The 18,426-nt window shown below is 41.0% G+C and overlaps 1 protein-coding gene across 7 annotated transcripts in view; it reads right to left on the reverse strand.

Moving 5' to 3' along the window:
• The window catches only part of LOC119500003 (target of Nesh-SH3), a 35,296-nt gene extending 19,654 nt beyond the window's left edge, over positions 1 to 15,642 (reverse strand). Inside the window, exons 1-9 of one of the 7 annotated variants that reach the window (XR_005209499.1) lie at positions 15,145 to 15,642; positions 6,183 to 6,362; positions 5,960 to 6,028; positions 5,732 to 5,864; positions 4,139 to 4,329; positions 2,722 to 2,765; positions 1,944 to 1,992; positions 683 to 748; positions 409 to 486 (exon numbers count right to left, since the gene is read on the reverse strand). Coding sequence is in view for 6 of the 7 variants with exons in the window: in XM_037789354.1 (XP_037645282.1) it covers positions 409 to 486; positions 683 to 748; positions 1,944 to 1,992; positions 2,722 to 2,765; positions 4,139 to 4,329; positions 5,732 to 5,864; positions 5,960 to 6,028; positions 6,183 to 6,362; positions 15,145 to 15,253 (919 nt within the window). In the remaining variant the exon portion in view is untranslated. The remainder of the gene's footprint in view (positions 1 to 408; positions 487 to 682; positions 749 to 1,943; positions 1,993 to 2,721; positions 2,766 to 4,138; positions 4,330 to 5,731; positions 5,865 to 5,959; positions 6,029 to 6,182; positions 6,363 to 15,144) is intronic. The other 6 variants (XM_037789354.1, XM_037789356.1, XM_037789355.1 and 3 more) reach the window with 6 other exon arrangements.
• Positions 15,643 to 18,426: the final 2,784 nt, after the last annotated feature.

An 18,426-nucleotide genomic window follows, 5' to 3' on the forward strand; every position in this document is an offset into this window, starting at 1 on the left:
TTTTTCCTGCCTACTGGGCTGGCGCCTAACAGGGCTCTGAAATAAAACTGTGTTGAATATATCTTGCAAATCAGTCACTGTAAAAATAACTTGACATACACAAGAGAACCTAGAAACCATCATTAAGACTCCCTGCAAGCTTTGTTGTTTTGCTAAAATGCCATGCAGCCAAGGCCACCTACCTTAAACTCATTACAACTCAAACAGCTGACACCATCGGCTTCCACGGGGAGGGTCTTGCCACTGTACTCACTCAGAGCATGCTACTCTTACTCATGCAGCTAATTACAAAGGACACTGTAAAGCATCGACAGCCTCTTCAATTACAGTCCGCCAAGTCTATGACTGCATACAGCCTGAATGAGAGCCATGAAGCTTTTTCAAAAAGAACCATGATTCACAGTTTACCGATTGGCTGTTTGGTGACCACAGGCAATGTGGGTCCAGGGGTCGACAGAAATTCCTGTGTAGTAGTTGTGGTGGGAGCTGAGAAATATAGTGCACGTTAGTAGACCTGGGAGAAAAGTTATAACTGTATGTCCTGCAGTACAAAAAGAAATGGTGTATTTGCAGTAAACAATGAGCAGGATAGTGAGGGAGAAGTCAGGTAGAATGGTCAGACGTAAGGTCAAGAGTGTTTTTCTGACCTCTGAACTCAGTTTTAGGTCAGAAAGGTCATTACCAAGAGTTGTCTTTGGGGCTATGTTCCGGGTGTTGGGCAGTCTGCCCTGGGTCCTGTTATGGAGAACTGACAAGGACAAGGGAGGAGAGATTTAAGTCAAGGAATCACACATAAGATGTCCTCATAATCCTGAAAAAAAGAGTCATGTAAAGGAATTATGTTCATGCACCTATTTCACAACAACAAAATGTGTTTAGGATGAAACAATGCAGACTGCGTTATAGTTCTGTATTGCACCCATCATCAAAATGTTCAATGTTTATCTGTTGTTTTTCCCTACAGTATGCTGAACCTGGCATCTTAGGTTCTTTGGCCACATGGGGGCAGCGGAAACAAGCTGTAAACACAACATTAACATATTATCACCTTTTAAGTTGATATAATGAAGAGTTGTGTTTCTGGCAACCGAAGGTATGTCCAATAATATTCATTCTCATTTTAGCTCTGCTGTTTGGGCTTCACCGACTCCTGAGGGAAATATTTGGTTCTTTAGCTGCTAAATACTCCATTATGTTCACGAGCTAGTCGCTAACTTTATGCATCTGCTGTTTGGTGCTGAGCACGCAGTGTACAGTGTTTTTGTTTTTTTTCGCTGAAAACAGCTGCCTGCTGTGGCCGAAAATGACACTAATGAGAACAGTAAGAGTGAATCAAAACAGTTAAAGTTGTGAGCCTCAATATTAAAACATTGAGATAACAACTGCTGAAACCATAGAGACGAGTGTAACTGCAGAGTCGGATGATAATGATCACTAAAAATGACCCATTTCACATTACACAGTCAATAGTCATTTGAGTTATTGTTATTTATACAATATTGATATAGCCATGTTCAAAGGTAGGTAAAGTCGGTTGACTCACTAATGAAAACTTGTTAGAAATGAATATAATTTGGGGTAGATTGGGTTGTGTTTATTGGTCTTTTTGTTAGTGAAACATAATATTTTGTGCTAAACCTGTCATCATGGACACACAGTTTGAAAACGTGGCATCTGCAACAAACCAGCAAAATGAAAATTGTGAATTAAAAAAAAAAAAAAAGTTAGACAGGATATGATGAGGTCCTGTCTGCAAAAACGATAAATCAAAAGTTCTAGTTAAAATTCTTCACATGCTGAGTCTTAAAACAGGGGTCAGTGAGAATGGCTGAAACAAACATATCTGAGCAGCAATAAATCATAGTATGTTGTAAAAATTCTGCTGCTGTATAAAAACAGGTTCAGTGAGTTTGACCCGAAGCAGCGTGTCTCTGTTGGCTTACCGTGGCGCGGAGAAGAGGGGAAGGGGCGTAGACTTGGTGTTAAAGGTTTCTGAAGGGCGAAAGACAAAAAGACAAGGGGTAGAGCTGATCGTTAATACTTGCAATTATCACAAGTCAAAGTGTTAGCATTTTACCTCAACGCCTTCTCTTTCTCTGCTTCTTTCTCTGTGTTTCATTAGTCTTAGGCCCTCTACTCCATGTCGAATTGGTAAAATCCCTGCTGACAAGCTTGTTATTTGAAGTTTCCCTCTGGAAGGACAAGTGTTGTGGCTGATTCTCAACAGCTGTGACGTTTTACAAGTGCAGAGGAGCCCGTGACACATCAGCCGTCCACTGTCAGTAAATCAGTGCCACCTTTCTCCTTTCAATTCATGTCCTTCATCCTCTACCCTAACTCTTCCTCTCCTTTTTATTCCACTCCAGAAGTTAGCTAGCTACAGACTGTTCTCTTGGCTTGACCGGTCCTGGCTGCACTGGTGCTGTTTCCATTCAGCAGTTGGATGGAAAACTAATGAGGCAAACAACCCTGAGAATAGCATAAGCTCACTAAAGTGCACAACACGGACTCAAAAGCATATTGCCTGTTCCAAAAATACACCCTGTTCCCAAAACTATTCATTTTGAGGAGATGAGGTGTACCTGTGCAGTCTCAGTAGCCTACTACTCTCACACTTATTGCATTTCACATGAGAAAGAAAATCTACAACAAAACAGCTTCATAATATTAGTTGTAATGCTTTGGTTTATGCTTATGAAATGAAGTGTTTCCAATACATACCACAGGGTTGGCGGGACGTTTAAAGATTTTCCGGATGGCCTTCTCTACAAACATGAGACAAGATAAAAATTAGTAAAGAAATCATTTCAGTTGAACTAATAGAAAGTGAGGGGACTAAACAAAACCACATTGCACAACCACATGCTTCGCTCAAGATGCATTTCATCTTGGAAGATCGAAGGAGAGAGTTCCTCAGTAATGGCTGAACACAAGTTAACCACAAGATGGTTTTGATTCAACCAAGACTGGTTAGTATCTCTGGCTGTCATTATGTAGTCACATGAAAATACCACCAGCAAAAGAGCTGTTCCCTAAAACAGCGATCAAACAGATTTATACACCAAAGAAATCAGGCAGAAGTTTTTGGACTGTCATGACTAGAAAGAACAGAAACAACTTGAAGCTACAATTTCCTTGGAGCTGTGTAACATTGAACAACAGAGCACAGGGTGTTCTTAATTAAACGTGTAATACAATTTAAATACATTTGTCCACAGATAACCAGAAATTTTGGTACCCAATTTGGTCCCCACTTATTCTGAAAGCCTGGGGTACATACATACTTTCTTACATGGAGCTACATATTTAAACATATATATTTCAAGATGACTGACATAACTAACATTGCATGGATCTTTGTTGATTCTGATCAACATTAATTTCTAAAGATACTTGTTTGTTGTCCATTTGCAACAGCAATGCCTAACCTTAACTATTTGAGGTCAATGCCTAACCTTAACCATGCGAGGTCAATGCCTATCCTTAACCATGCAAGGTCAATGCCTATCCTTAACCATGCAAGGTCAATGCCTATCCTTAACCATGCGAGGTCAATGCCTAACCTTAACCATGCGAGGTCAATGCCTATCCTTAACCATGCGAGGTCAATGCCTATCCTTAACCATGCAAGGTCAATGCCTATCCTTAACCATGCAAGGTCAATGCCTATCCTTAACCATGCGAGGTCAATGCCTAACCTTAACCATGCGAGGTCAATGCCTATCCTTAACCATGCAAGGTCAATGCCTAACCTTAACCATGCGAGGTCAATGCCTATCCTTAACCATGCAAGGTCAATGCCTAACCTTAACCATGCGAGGTCAATGCCTAACCTTAACCATGCGAGGTCAATGCCTAACCTTAACCATGCGAGGTCAATGCCTAACCTTAACCATGCGAGGTCAATGCCTAACCTTAACCATATGAGGTCAATGCCTAACCTTAACCATGCGAGGTCAATGCCTAACCTTAACTATTCGAGGTCAATACCTAACCTTAATTATTCAAGAGCAATGCCTAACCTTAACCATGCGAGGTCAATGCCTAACCTTAACCATCTCGCCAGTTTTTTCTCCAGTTTGCTGGTTCCCTTCTAAACCCCGTTTTAGTTGGGGTGAAAAATTGACATGAAACATACCCTCTATGCCCCCTGAGCTGATGTTGTGAATGACCGGCTTGCTCCACACTCCAGTGCCATCCTTAGAGTTGGGCTGGACACCAAACTCATAGACTGTGTTGGGCCTCAGGTTGTCAATGACCGTGTCACTAGTTGGGCAGGTCTGGTAGTTCCATTTCCTGCTCCTCTCACGATAACGCACCGTGTAGTGTCTGGGCCGAAGAAGATAAAACAGTAAATCCTATGTCTATTAAGAAACTCAGACATCCAGATGATAGAATATCCAGAAGTACTTAAATGTCACAGTCAAACTGCTAAGTACTTTAAGATGCCATAAAATCTTATTGGCTTGTCTTATTCAGTATTGCATAGTTATTCCAACAATGCTCACAATCTTCTAATAACTGCAGGGGTTTGATCTTAGTTTATGGTCAATTTAAGAAAAATGTATGCACTCCGCGCAAAAAATGTCCATCTCAAGTTTTCCAGTGTAGTTTAACACTGCACATTTCTGCATGACCTGCACAGTCAGGACACAATACTTGGATGCCGTGACAGAAATTTTCTGGGCCGATGCATGATGCTTCTATCCCTTTCATTCAGAAAACACATATGAAACTAATATTAGACATAAAACCAAGAAGAGATTTGTTCCAAAAGGCAGAGTGGGATTTGTTCTATCAAATGCTTCCAAAAATGTCTTTTTTTATTTATTTGAGAGAAGGAAAACTTTGTTCACATGCGTGGGTGGACTCCTCTCCTAAACACCTGTGTGCACAGACTGTCCAGGATCCGCTGCTCAGTAACCTGAGAGACTTCAGGGAATAGTTTACTGTTTATGCAGTTATACAGCATAACAGAGTCTGTGCAACAACTGCATGTGTGTGCGTGGGTGGAAAGAAGAGTGAGTTATCTGTTTCTATGCTTACCAAAACTACAATACCAGTACATATGAAAAGGTTGAAAATTGAAACTCCGTGCATTATTGGGATTTTCTACACTTGTGCATTTGTACAATACCATCAGGGTTGCCATGTCACACAGACCCTTGAAAGGCACTTCAAAACCCTCAGCACCCAGATTGACACGAAATAACTGCGACCAAATGCCTACTCCTCATTCCCTGAGTGATAACTCTGTTAAATCTGAACACAGACACATGATATACATATTTTTACATCCATTACACTTCCTGACATAATCATAATTCGATGTCTATTGCAAATAAATGTCCATATATCTGTTTAGAAACCATATAAAAAACAAACTCTGTATTACTCCAGAACTTGCCTGAGAATCACCACATTTTCTTCAGTAATTGAAGTAATGCAGTGATCGTTGTCTATATACATTGCAAACAGGAACTGTTAGTAGCTAATTTGGCATACTGTGGCTCAAGTTGTAGTTTACAGCTAGCTAGCCAATTGAAACCATAGTAACATTTTACTTCCTTTTTAAAGCAAGGTGTTCGGGGGTCGCAGTTCTCTCAGTTTTGTCTGAGGGGGGTCGACAGTGTCAGACTGTAAAAAACCCCTGCTCTGTGGCATGATAATAAAGTTCTTGAAAATGTGTGTGTGTGTGTGTATGTGTGTGTGTGCTAGTGTGTAAACTCACCCATCCTCAAGACAGTCATTCATGACATTGCCTTCATAGGGAGTTTTCAGCAGGGTCCCCCAAGACAAGAGAACCGAGGTGGGTGTTACTGACCCAATGACCAGGTGTAGCGGCTTCTGCATTTCAACTTTACCTGAAAACGAATTAACATTTTACTTTAACCTCCAAGTCCACCCTCAATGCTCACTTTTACCATGTCACCTTGATGATTTTTTTTCCTAGCATTACCTTTGCACTGCTTTTTCACCTCATTGCTTGGGATGGGCTGGACGGCGATAAGGTACTTGGGCTCAGCATCTAAACACAGAGGAGGAACAAACCAGAGGTTATAGATCCTCTTAGTGCTCTCTTTTATCCATGACTAAAAAAGTCAAAATACAATTCACATGTGCACATAGTAGTCTGTTCCTCATCTCTAGGTGGAAACATACGTATCAATAGCCTTTCTTACCAAACTCAGTCTCATACGGTTGTCCGTTCTCAGGAAGCTGAATGAACTGTTTGGAGAACATGCTGCTGCCGTAGCCCAGGATGTAACCCTCAAGCTTGGTGTCAGCGTTGGGACGCAAAAACTTCATCACGATGGTGTCTCCTGTCGCATTGATACGGACTTTCATGTTCTGGCGTCTCACTGTGGAAGCAGGAAAGGACACAGTCAGTACATTAAATGTTGATATTGAGAATATCACCACACTCAAGACACAATAAAGTGCCCAAAAAGACCCCAAAGTTTCTACACACTTAAGTCTAATGAAGTATTTAAAGATAAAACCAAGCTTTCAGTCATTATAGACCTTCATCATGGCAAGTGTTTGACAAAAGGAGTCTCAGCACTTCTAATGACATCAAATAGAGTGCACCTGTGCTTTTTCATGCAAGGATACATGGGAAATGTAGTTTAATATTGTAGGTCTTAAGTTCCAAATATATAGCAATTGCCACAAATACAACAATGTCACAAAAAGTGAAATGAATCCAGCAAACAGGAAATCAAAATACATATTAAAAGTAATGAAAAGTAAGGAAATACTGCTCAAAAATGGGGAAATTGCAGCACAAACAACCCTCCAACAAACTTTTTTTATTTATTTATTTTCTTCATCTTATTCCCATTTTAGTCTTGTTTTGTAGAAACACAATGAAAAGCTTACGAGGAAGACTTCACAGAGTTACACAAGTGCCTCTATTTTACAACACTTCTGTCCTTCATTACGTCACACATCCAGTGAGGGAATCCATGCTGTCAGAGCAGACTCGCTGCTGGTTTAAATTCTGCTGAGGTGTAAGTTTTACTGGAAGGTAATAATGGGGATTTTTATTGTGTGCTTTCGGATAAGAACATTACTTTTATAGAGAGTACACATATTAAAGATCTGCCACTTACAAGCTTCATAAACTGCATGCATTGAAGCTTTCATAAGGGGTGATAGCGAGTGCAAGATTGGATCAGTGCTCAAAAATGGCTTTTGAAATACATATTGTAGATCAAAATCTGTGAACAACCCGTTATTAAACCTTAAGGTCAACTTGAGCTTTTAATACTTTTTGTTTGTCTCTCTCTCACACACGTTGACATCACTTTTGAAGAAACTGCACATTTTCTGCCAGGACTGCCTTTTACTAAATACCGTTCTAATCAGCCGGATGAGGACAGATATTGGATGAGGACAGGCATCAAAGGGTGGGTCGTAATAAACCAAAGCCAACTTGACATGTTTTGAGGTTTTGGTCAGAGGTAGCAGAGAGCAACTTGGCGAAATAGTAATTTGTTCTTTTGAATAATGGTAATAGATATTTTTCTGGCATATTTTGTTTCTGCTTTTCCAATTGAGCAATAGGTGTCACGTGTTGGAAAGCAGAACAGGCAGGGAGAACCCAAACGCACACAACAGCAGGCTGACTTGTGCAGTAAAATGATTTAATGAACAAAAGAGTTACGAACTGAGAATCCAAAAATGCAGGCAGGTAACGGGCAAACCAAACTCTATGAACCAACAAAGAACAAAGGGACTCTGAGGTGGTATAAATAGTGACTGACGAACTGGGGAAGTGAGAACAGGTGAGCAGGAGGTGAGGCGAGTGCAGAACTAATTAGGGACAGGTGAAACTGATCAGGGCGGGACAGACGATCAAAAAGGTGGGAAATCACACAAAGGCAGGAAGTAAAACCCAACATGATGCAAAAGGAGAGTGACTTTCAAAATAAAATAGGAAACAAACTACAACCAAAATCCAGGATTATGACAATAGGGTTTTCTTTGAGTTTCAGTAAAATAATTTGCCGGTATTTTTTGGAGGGTTTAAGCCATAGACTGTATATAAAGATTGACGACATGACAGCTCTCATAAAGTGAGGCCAAAACATCATGATCGCAATTTTTTCCAAAGATGGTTTCTTTCATTTTAGGTAGTTCTTATCACACTGATGTATGTTAAAATGTTAATTTTTCAATTAAGTTTGGCTTTAATTAGTTATTTGATGCTATATAAAGGTAGTGAGACGTCATGATTGGCAGCTGTGAGTCTCTCTCGCTGACAAGCTGCGGCCGTGCTCAGCTTGGTGCGGATTGGTTCGGGCGGGTGACCTCGATACCGCGGCTCCACCGCCCGATCACTGCAGTGCTCCAAATGACGTCAAAATCTCAAGATGTGTACAGTGGGAGGAAGTGGAAACGCGTTGTCCAACATTATATACAGTCCATGGTTTAAGCTTGCTGAGGTCACTGAAAGTGCAAAGGTCAAGGTGAAGTGCCATGAGAAATAATCTGTGTTGGGTATGATGGATAGCTGTGTATTGTGGTTGGAAGAAACTTTGAATGTATTTATTCATCGATGTCCCCATCTCTTATAGGGGCACACACCACATATCTTATGATGTGGAAAATTTTGGATGCAAAAATCTTCTTACCAATCAAGTTCTGCAATATCTCTGGGGGATATGATCATTATCATTATCAAAAATATGTATGCCATGTCAGTGTTTAGAAATGTAGTTCCTTCTAAACAAACTCAAACATAAAAAGTAATTACTGCTGGCTTATGTTAACCTTTAACTTGTGTGTATGAAGCAAGTACAGTTAAGCATATATTTAAATAAACATAACCACTGAACTGACACGCAGCTATAGGGACTCTGCAAGTACAAAGAATGGATGAATTCGCTTATTTTTCTCTCATCACTTGCCTCTGCCATGTGGCTTTCATAACAAGCCAAGACCCGGGCATGCTAACAATTAGCCAGTTTGCAACAGGCATGTTAATAAACAGAGATAAATAAATCAGAGATGAGCGCAGCTGGGATTTATAAGTGTGACTTATGACTGACAGTTGGCCAACGCACATGTAAAACAATAAATAACCACACCAGTGCAGACTTGGATGATGAATGGGGAACAGTGGTTACAGAAAGATATACAGGTATTTTAAGCCAGTTTTATTACCTTGTGGTTCTGTTTTTATCATATTCAGTGTCAAGCCCTTCTTAAATCAAGACAGAATTAAGAGCAAATTCATAAATTCAATTATATTTCCATCCTCTGTTTCCATCATTTTTATGCAGTGGAAATCACAAATGAGTCTATGGGGACCTAAACCTCCACCCCTCTTAGTCTGCAAAGCTTAAAAACGATGGACTTTCTGCCTGGATTATGGCTTGTACTAAACTCTCCACAGCAAGTCCTTGGCTCATATGTCAGCATTAAATGAAATAGTGGAACTTTGTATAAGGAATACTGCCAACAGCTGCCAGACGCCAAAACAGACACTGACAGTGAAAGAGGGGGAAGCCCTGGATTTGAAAAATACCCTCATGCTTTTCCAGCTATGTGTTTCCTATCAAAACTGCATTTGTTTTGATTCTTCCATCAATATTTCCCATAAAACACGAGTGAGATTGGCTCGGAGGGAGAGCGGCTCAGAGAAACATTAGGAAACTTCTGGCAACGTGTTTTAAACTCCAGTACAAGCAAACACTGGCTGTGTCCCATAACAACCCATCCAAAGCCTGGCCATTTGGCCCACACACCGCTTAGGGACTGTTAAGACTTATCAGTATTTCCAGGGTAAGATGAAAAAAGCTTTAGGAACGAATCCAGTTACAGCCCTGATAATCAATCAACTGTAGTACAAAGGAAAACTATTGATATTTAGCTAGCCAGGAAAAAAAACTGCTAAGCCACAAGGTCATCTTGTGTATTTGTGTGGATGAATAATGACTAATGAGGAAAATAATGATTGATTATTTGAATCCAAATTCTTCCTTACGGCTACTCTGCTGGTGACTCTGACGCTGTCAAATACATGAGATCACTGAAGATTTACAACCTCGTCAAAAGACATGTAACTAAAGTATAATTGAACCCATAATCTTACCCTTAATAACCATGGATGGATTACTGAACAGGCCTACCAGGCAGAAACACAGCCTCAGTTTGAAGTGACTGTTCTTGTTGGAAAAGCGATGAAACAAAATGAAATGACCACAAAGAGATGTAAATTGACCACAAAGAGACATAAATTGACCACAAATAGAAGCAAAATGACCAGAAAGAGACGCAAAATTAACGTAAAGAGACGCAAAATGACTGCAAAATGATGCAAAACGACCATTAATAGATGCAAAATGACCATTAAGAGGTGCAAAATGACCAGAAGGATATGCAAAATTACCACAAAGAGATGCAAAAATGAACGTAAAGAGACACAAAATGACTGCAAAGACACGCAAAACAACCATTATGAGATGCAAAATGACCAGAAGGAGATGCAATATGACCACAAAGAGAGGTAAAATGGCCACAAAGAGAAGTTAAATGGCCACAAAATGACCATTAAGTGATGCAAAATGACCACAAAGACACGCAAAATGACCACAACGTGAAGCAAAATGACCACAAACAGATGCAAAATGACCACTAAGAGACGGAAACGACCACAGAGAATGCAAAATGACATCAATGCACAACTCATACAAAGATACGTAAAACGACCACCAAGAGCTGTAAAGCAACTACAAATAAATGCAAAACAGCCACAAAGAGATGCAAAACAACATATTTCAATCCATGGGTCTACCCACTCACTTACTCACATAGTCTATTGGATAATATACTGTAAATCTCATAGTGAAGACTAATCCCTTCAATTAAAACATCATGACATATGCCGTCTGCCCCACTCATGCAGAGAATTTAACCAATTCATCAACGATTACTGTACGAAATCCATCAAAACACTGGGAGTCAGCCAATAAACAATGCCACGTTGTTCAATAAACATTTCACCATTATATTCATCCTGTTTTGCACTAATAGCCAGAGAATGTAATCCTGCTGGCCTGAAAAGCAGAAACTCCCTCAAAACTGGAAACTCGATCTTGGCTCAGCAGAGAGGCTATCTTAGATCATCAGCAGTGATGAATGTTCCTCCGGGAAAGGGAGTAGGTTAATGGGGTTGTCAGCATAAGACGCTCACTTCACTTTGAACTGCTGTGCAACATGATATTATGTGTGTTTAGCAAATAAATATTAAAACGTGCATTGTGCATTGGGCACGTGCAAACATGTTTTGGCATCGAAACGTCTTGATTTTCTGTTAGACCACAGATTTCCACCAGCTCTCTCATGCTCCGCTGTCTCTCCTCTGTTGGTTCAGAAGAGGAGGCATTAAAGTAAACACTCTGAGAATAAATACGATGAGGTCATCTCGAGACTTTTCCACTCATGCTGATGTGTGAACTAATGAACTATAAATATCTGAAGCCGCAAAAAAGCTTGGAACAAGACTACAAGGCTTGTTTTGTTTTCAAAGTAGGCAATGGAAAAGAACTTTTCCGCTCTTTGTTGACATGGATGTGGTAGTTTTGGTGGATGGAGGTGACGCAGAATAATGAAGTCATGGCAGGTTGTCTTGAGCAGCTGAACAGCTGATTTAGACTGTTGTCAGGCTATCAAGTAGACGTTATCAGTCGCTATAAGCCCCAAAGATGTGGGTCAATATGGGCCTACTACACCCACTAGTAGGTTTTATCCTCTATTCACATGGTAGATCACCGAAAGAAGGAATAAAAGAACAAAACAGCGACCTCTAGCAACACAAAACACAGGGCTTTCACACAGGATGTCATTGTCTTGTGTGTCTTGTGTAAATGTTTTTCCCTAAAATTAACTGTTTTTTTCCACCTAAACCTAAAGATGTTATTGTTTTTTTTGCCTAAACCTAATTGTTGTTGTTTTTCCTAAACCTAAAGAAGTTGTAGTTTTGTTGCCTTAACCTAAAGAAGTTTTTTTGTTTGTGTTCAAAACATGACGTTTCATTCAGTTTTACAACATGTTGAAAGGTGTGCCTTATAAGTTTCACTTTCACAACATAGTAGGCGTAGTAGGCCACCAATGACCCACATCTACGGTGCTCATAGTGACTGATAACGCCTATTTAATGGCCTGATAACCGTCGAATTGGGCGCAGCCGAACATTACAGCTGAGCTTTATGGAGATTAAATACCCCTGACTAAATGAGGGTATAAACTCTTGATATTGGTGCAATACATTGCTCAACACCCCCCATATAGCGCACACTCTTTGACACCCATCCTGAGTGATTTTACGCAGCTCCGGCGCACCATATTTCAGCCTCTCAGGTTTCTGTCCTGGAAGAATAGAGGTGGGAGAGACTTCTAGCACCGTGGAGACAGAGATGGATGTTTTATGGCCCCTTGGTTAAACAGTCACCTTCATTTAAGGCAATGAAGTGTGAAAATCTCTCTGAGCCTCGTGCCAGCCATCGCACAGAGGGTTTGAAATAATTTAGCTGGCGGGCAAACGACAGCTGAACTGACCCATATTAGCTCTAATGGGAATACCCCTCCACCCACAGACCAGGGTTACTCAATCCTCTGAATACATACTGTCACCCAGCCTTTTTGAATCCGTCCTCCTCTGGAACAATCCCATCTCATAGGCGCACAAGAGACGACAACTCCCAGCAGCGAGAGAGAGCCGTGCCTGGGATCATACAACATTTTCCCTCCACCATGGCGCTCTCACACTATACTGTATATCCCCCATGTGAAATTAGACGTAGCAACAGCTGTTTTCCTCTCCCCTGTGGCGCTGCTCCATCCCATCTCGCTCCACCCTAATTCAATCTTTGTCATCCTACATGTGTCAGCGACCAGCTTTCCATCAACCTGATCCTCGTTTGACTTCCTAAAGCGCTTTGAATTCATCCGTCTTGTCCTCAAATCTCCTCTCCCCTCCTTCAATATTTCCTTCACATTAATCTGTACATGACATGTGGCCATATTTTGTCTGGCTCAGCAGCATGGTTTCCAGGCCATATATTGTCCTACAGTGGGGGAGTGGTAAATCATTTCTTGTACTGTATTACAAAGAGCATGAACCCATGTACATGGGAATTAAAAGCCTACAGATTATCTAACAGTGCACAGACCTGTCAACTCTGACACCTGTGTAATATGCTTTAGTATCTATGACAAAAGAAAGCAACTCATTGCATAACATGCTTCATTCTCAAGCCAGGGCCTTGATCCAAGAAAAGGAGAGATACAGACGTTTAACTCTCCCAGAGCAAAAACACACAGTTTCCTTTCATCTGGCTCCCAAAGCTGCACACTGAGTTTTGTCTGGAAGCCAAGCTCAGCCAGCACGTTATACACTGGATGCAGCCTTTTCTCCACTGTGCTTACCTCTTTATACCGACTCCAGTCTGCTCACATCAAATCACTTATACTACCATCAAAAGTCTTCAAAGGGGCGCCAAAGTTTAACTTGCAAAATAGAGCATGGCTGCGAAGCACAGAGTCAGAGACGGAAAGCCAGAGTTCACTGTGTAAGCAAGTGAGATAATGAGACAATATTGAAGACGTTTGTGGACATTTTCCAAGAATGTCGAGAGAATCCCAATCAGACAGAGATGATATAACGTACTTATCAACTCTGACTCTCCTTTATAGCATATTGGAGAAGAAAACACTGCACATGGGGGGGAAAGGTTGGTTGGGAGCTCCGACACTGATTATCTTCAAACTGTTGATAAAAACCTGCAATAGTGATTTTTATTGTTTCAAATAATGCAAAGATGCTGTGATAATCTACATGTTGCTGTTGATAGTTTGGTAACAATTTTGCACATATGTGGTTAGCACCGGCCAGAAGTTTTATATGTCTACTGCACTGTCTGTGTTTAATCTTAAACACTCTCTGCAGGTGGTTTGATAAAAAATCCATTAATAAGAGTTTGAAACAATAAAAAATCTTTTGCCTGAGGCCACGAATGAAAATAATTACCCGACTTACAAACTCATTAGATCGTCTGCTTGGTGGGCACAGCTCCAGGAAAACTATCCCATCAGGTTGTCTACAAGTCTGACCCCTGACCCACAACCTGGAAACACTGTCATTAAAAGCTGTGAGCAGTAACTGACCTATTTCACCGAGTCTGCTCACCTCATTTCAGGGAAATATGGATAAACCACAGGGATCGTAAAAACAGTGCTTTCTAATCGAGGCAGTTTGGAAGCCTGACAGGTGGCTCAAGAGACGAAAGATGATTTTCCTTTTAAGTTCAAAAGCAGAAGTCCGTATCAAATCCACTTATTGAATATGAGTCCTTTCAAATCCCATACTGAATGTATTAAGGCGCCTTGTGCAGGGGGAACATAATATGGATTGTTTTTATTGCACTCAGTGCATGAACAAAATAGCTTCAACAGCTTGAAGTCACAAAATATATGAATAACTTAATATTATTAACTATAAGACTGACATTCAAAGAATTAAAATACATTATTTCTTTACAATTTTGCAAAAATAACAAATATGGTACATTGCTCTTTAAAACCTTGGAACAGGATCTAAGAAAATCAAAACTGGAATAAACTCCTCCTCTCTATTTAAAGCCAAATGTGGTAATCATAATGATGGTTTGTTTAGTAGATATCGATATAAAAGGAAGACGAGAGATGTCTGAGGAAAAGCACTCAGCTTGAAACGTGTTGCCTTCACTTATCTGAATACTTCAGCCACTGTTTGCTTTTTGCTCTGTTTGTGTGTATTTCTGCACATCAGAAGCTTCCAACTTTCTTTACGATGTTGCAAACGATACGTGTCAAACTGTATCCATCACTGAACATACTTTGCAGTAAATGGTTGTCTCAATGTGGTTGCAAAACCCTTTCTCTCTTGTCATTTATCCTTGAAACAAAAATCCATCTTACTAACTATGACATATTGTCTTTCCAAGCGTATCCCAGCATGCATTTGGCAGAAGGCAGAGAGAGACCATGGAAAAGCCATCAGTGCATCACAGGGCTAACATAGAAAGACACTGATGCTCAATTTCATTTGCATGGGTTTTAGACGGTGGGAGGACACCCACAAGAAGTATCACCTACCTCTGCTCCTGCGGGAAGTTGAGGGGCCAGAGAGAACTATCCCAGCGATGAAGATCAGGAGGAGAAGGACCAGAAAACTGCGTGAGTCTTGCTGCATCCCCATCATCATCTCTGCTGTCTCAGGTGTAACAAATTGCCCGTGATCTGAATGAGCTCAGCTAGCGTGAGACCCAGAAATAAGAGGCTGTCACTTGAACTGATTGAATGAATCTTTGCTAACAAGTTGAGTTAATGTGTGCTGCAGCTGCAGGAGCCAAGCTGGGTGTTTCTGGAGTGGCTGGACTACTTCTCTGAGCTGGTGGCTCTCAAGACTAGTGCAGCACACCGGACTGGACTTGCAGCTACTCCTGCACCATCTATACCTCTCTATAATGGAGGGAGGGAACAGACAGAGCCGGACACACCCACTCCCACTACCCTCCCCCATCTCTGCTTTTTCTTTCACTCTCCATCTGACAGACTTTTTCTCTGGAAAAGGAGCGAAAGTTTTGTCCAAGCTTCCCGCCCTGCCGCAGTCTCTTTTTTTCTGTTCTCTTTTTTTCTCTGCCGAGTCTGGTGTGTCCCCAGCAATCCAACTTTCCATCTGCAGAGGCCTTTTGACACTTTTCATTGTCTCTTTTTCTTAGCTCGTCTCACATTGAGCACTCTAACATCATGGTTTGGACATTTACATGGAACTTTAGAAATCTGGGTATTCATATCCATGTATACATGATTCTGATAGTATCCAGGTTTCTAATCGTCTGTGCACCACCACACAAAAATGTTCACTTTCTGTGCATATCTGTGCATGGCAACTACAGTATGGTTAGGGCTAGGCAACTAAAACACTTGGTCAACAAGATATTATATTCAAGTGTCTCAAAACCAGAAGAAGTCATGTCATCCATCCATTATCTGTAACTGCTTATCCTATTCAGGGTCGGGCTGGAGCCGATCCCAGCTGACATTGGGCGAAGGCGGGGTACACCCTGGACAGGTCGCCAGGCTATCACAGGGCTGACCCATAGAGACAGATAACCATTCACGCTCACATTCACAGAGTCAACAATTAACCTAACCTGCATGTCTTTGGACTGTGGGAGGAAGCCGGATGCAAACTCCACACAGAAGGTAACCACTGCACCACCGTGTCGCAAAGTCCAGTGAAATTTATTTAACACATCATCACAAATTTGCCTCAAAGGGTTTTACAGTATGTATAACATATGACCCCCCCCCCCTATCCTTAGAGCATAGGGATGCCTCAGGTAGAGCAACTGAGTGATCCCTCTCTTATGACAGACAAACTAGATGTTGTATATGCAGCCAAGATATCAATAACAAGAGCAAAATCACAATATGAAGAAACAGAATGATAATGGTAGGATCTGGACCACATAAACTACTCCATACCACAAAGACCAGTAATGGCAAGACTCAAGGATACTATTCACTCAGAGGGAAACGAGAGATGCTAATAGAGGATAAAGCAGTCCATTGCAGACAACACGTAATGTGATAAGTACTAAAGGTCCTAAATTCGATATCCAGTGCATTTATATAGCTGCAAAAAAACTATTTGCTATGTAAATTAATGTAATGTAATATAGTGGAGTAATGTCTACCTGAGCAGAGAATGAAGTCACTCTCCCTCTGTGTGTGTTGTAATCCGAGTTTCTCCGTGCTTTGTCGACATACCTGGGCCAGCCGTGCATGCTTTTAGTGCATGTACTGTATTCCCCACTGGCTAGCTTACGGCCACTGCTCTGCATCACTCTCATATGGTGGTTAAAGCTGATAGCATTGCGGAAGCGTAGCACCCACCCTCCGGTTTCCGACAGGAAAAGATTTTTAGCTCTGTCTGCACTTTTGCAGTTGTTTGCACTGTTTAGCGCAGTTAGCACCGTTAGCTGCGAGCACTGTTTTAATGTGTGCATGTATAAGGGTTTTATAATTTGTTATCTGTGTGCTTACTTAAATTTCCTCTATTACCTCTTTCCCTCTTCTTACAAGCAAACACACATACACAGCCCATAACTTGCATATCTTTTATTTCCTAGCCCCCTAACCAAACCTCAATTCTAGCCTGATTCTGAACTCAAACCTAAAACCAAGTCATAACCCTAGAATAAGCTGTTAAAGTTGGGAGGACCAACTTTTTGGTCCCCAGAATAGAGGCAAGTCCATGCAGCATGAATTAGCTTCCAGATTTGGGTCCCCACAATGACATAAAACCGAACACATGCTTCAGTCAAGAGACTTTGAAGAGTAATTGGAACAGTCGTATAAGCTGTGCGTATCCAAAAATATGAGTGTACGAAGTATGGCTGCCATTATATTCCATGGAAACAATGTCTCTCATCATCCTCTCTATAAATATATTCTCTGCCAATGACAAAAAACACATTAACATAACGTGCACTGCAGACCAGCTGACAAAAACACAGCATTTGCAGCCATGTGTCGCGCATTCAGACACGGTGCGTCACAAAGACATGGTGACAGTGTTGCATCATCTCATGGTATATTATTGTTTATAGCCAACGAGTTCAGTTTGTGTGTGTGTGTGTGTGTGTGTTTCCTAGAACCAGTTTTAATGGTCAGCCAAAACCGTCAGCCAGAACTGCAGGCCTCAAGGACGAGGAGTATGTGCGCGTTTGTGCAAGGCGCACACATGTCTGCTTGCACGTGTATGTGTGTGTGAATACTTCAACATCTCCACCCTCCAATGCAGTTGATTATATCCCACGTGTCTTCACACGAGACAGGAAATGATGTTGCGCGCCAGAGGAGGTGTGTCTCTCAAGGAAGTCCCTGAACAGATTGTTGCAGTGGAACCCCGGCCTTCATCACGCCAGAACCCATTAAACACAGATGAATCATAAAGCGCACTCTGTGAAAATGATATAAAAAAAATAAAATTTAAAGTTTGGGGTGTAACCAGTTTGACCGAATCTGCTTTGCTGATGAGGTTTGTTTGTCTATGAAGTCACGGTAACTCTGTGATGAGGGGAAACATGGCAGATAAAGACGACCACATTAATAACCCAATATTATTTTTTTCATCAGGCACATCGTCATCTTTTCTTCCCCATGGTGGAAAGTACCTGAGGCCATTTATTCAAGAACTGTAGTTAATTTTGAGGTACTTGGAGGCTGACTTTACTTGAGTATTTCCATTTTATGCTATTTTTATACTTTTATACCACTACATTTCAGAAGGAAATATTGTAATTTTTACTCCACTACATTTATCTCAGAGCTTTAGGTACTTTTCAGATTACGATTTTACATATAAGC

Source organism: Sebastes umbrosus, chromosome 13 (assembly GCF_015220745.1).
Source record: "Sebastes umbrosus isolate fSebUmb1 chromosome 13, fSebUmb1.pri, whole genome shotgun sequence".
NCBI classification, from domain to species: domain Eukaryota; kingdom Metazoa; phylum Chordata; class Actinopteri; order Perciformes; family Sebastidae; genus Sebastes; species Sebastes umbrosus.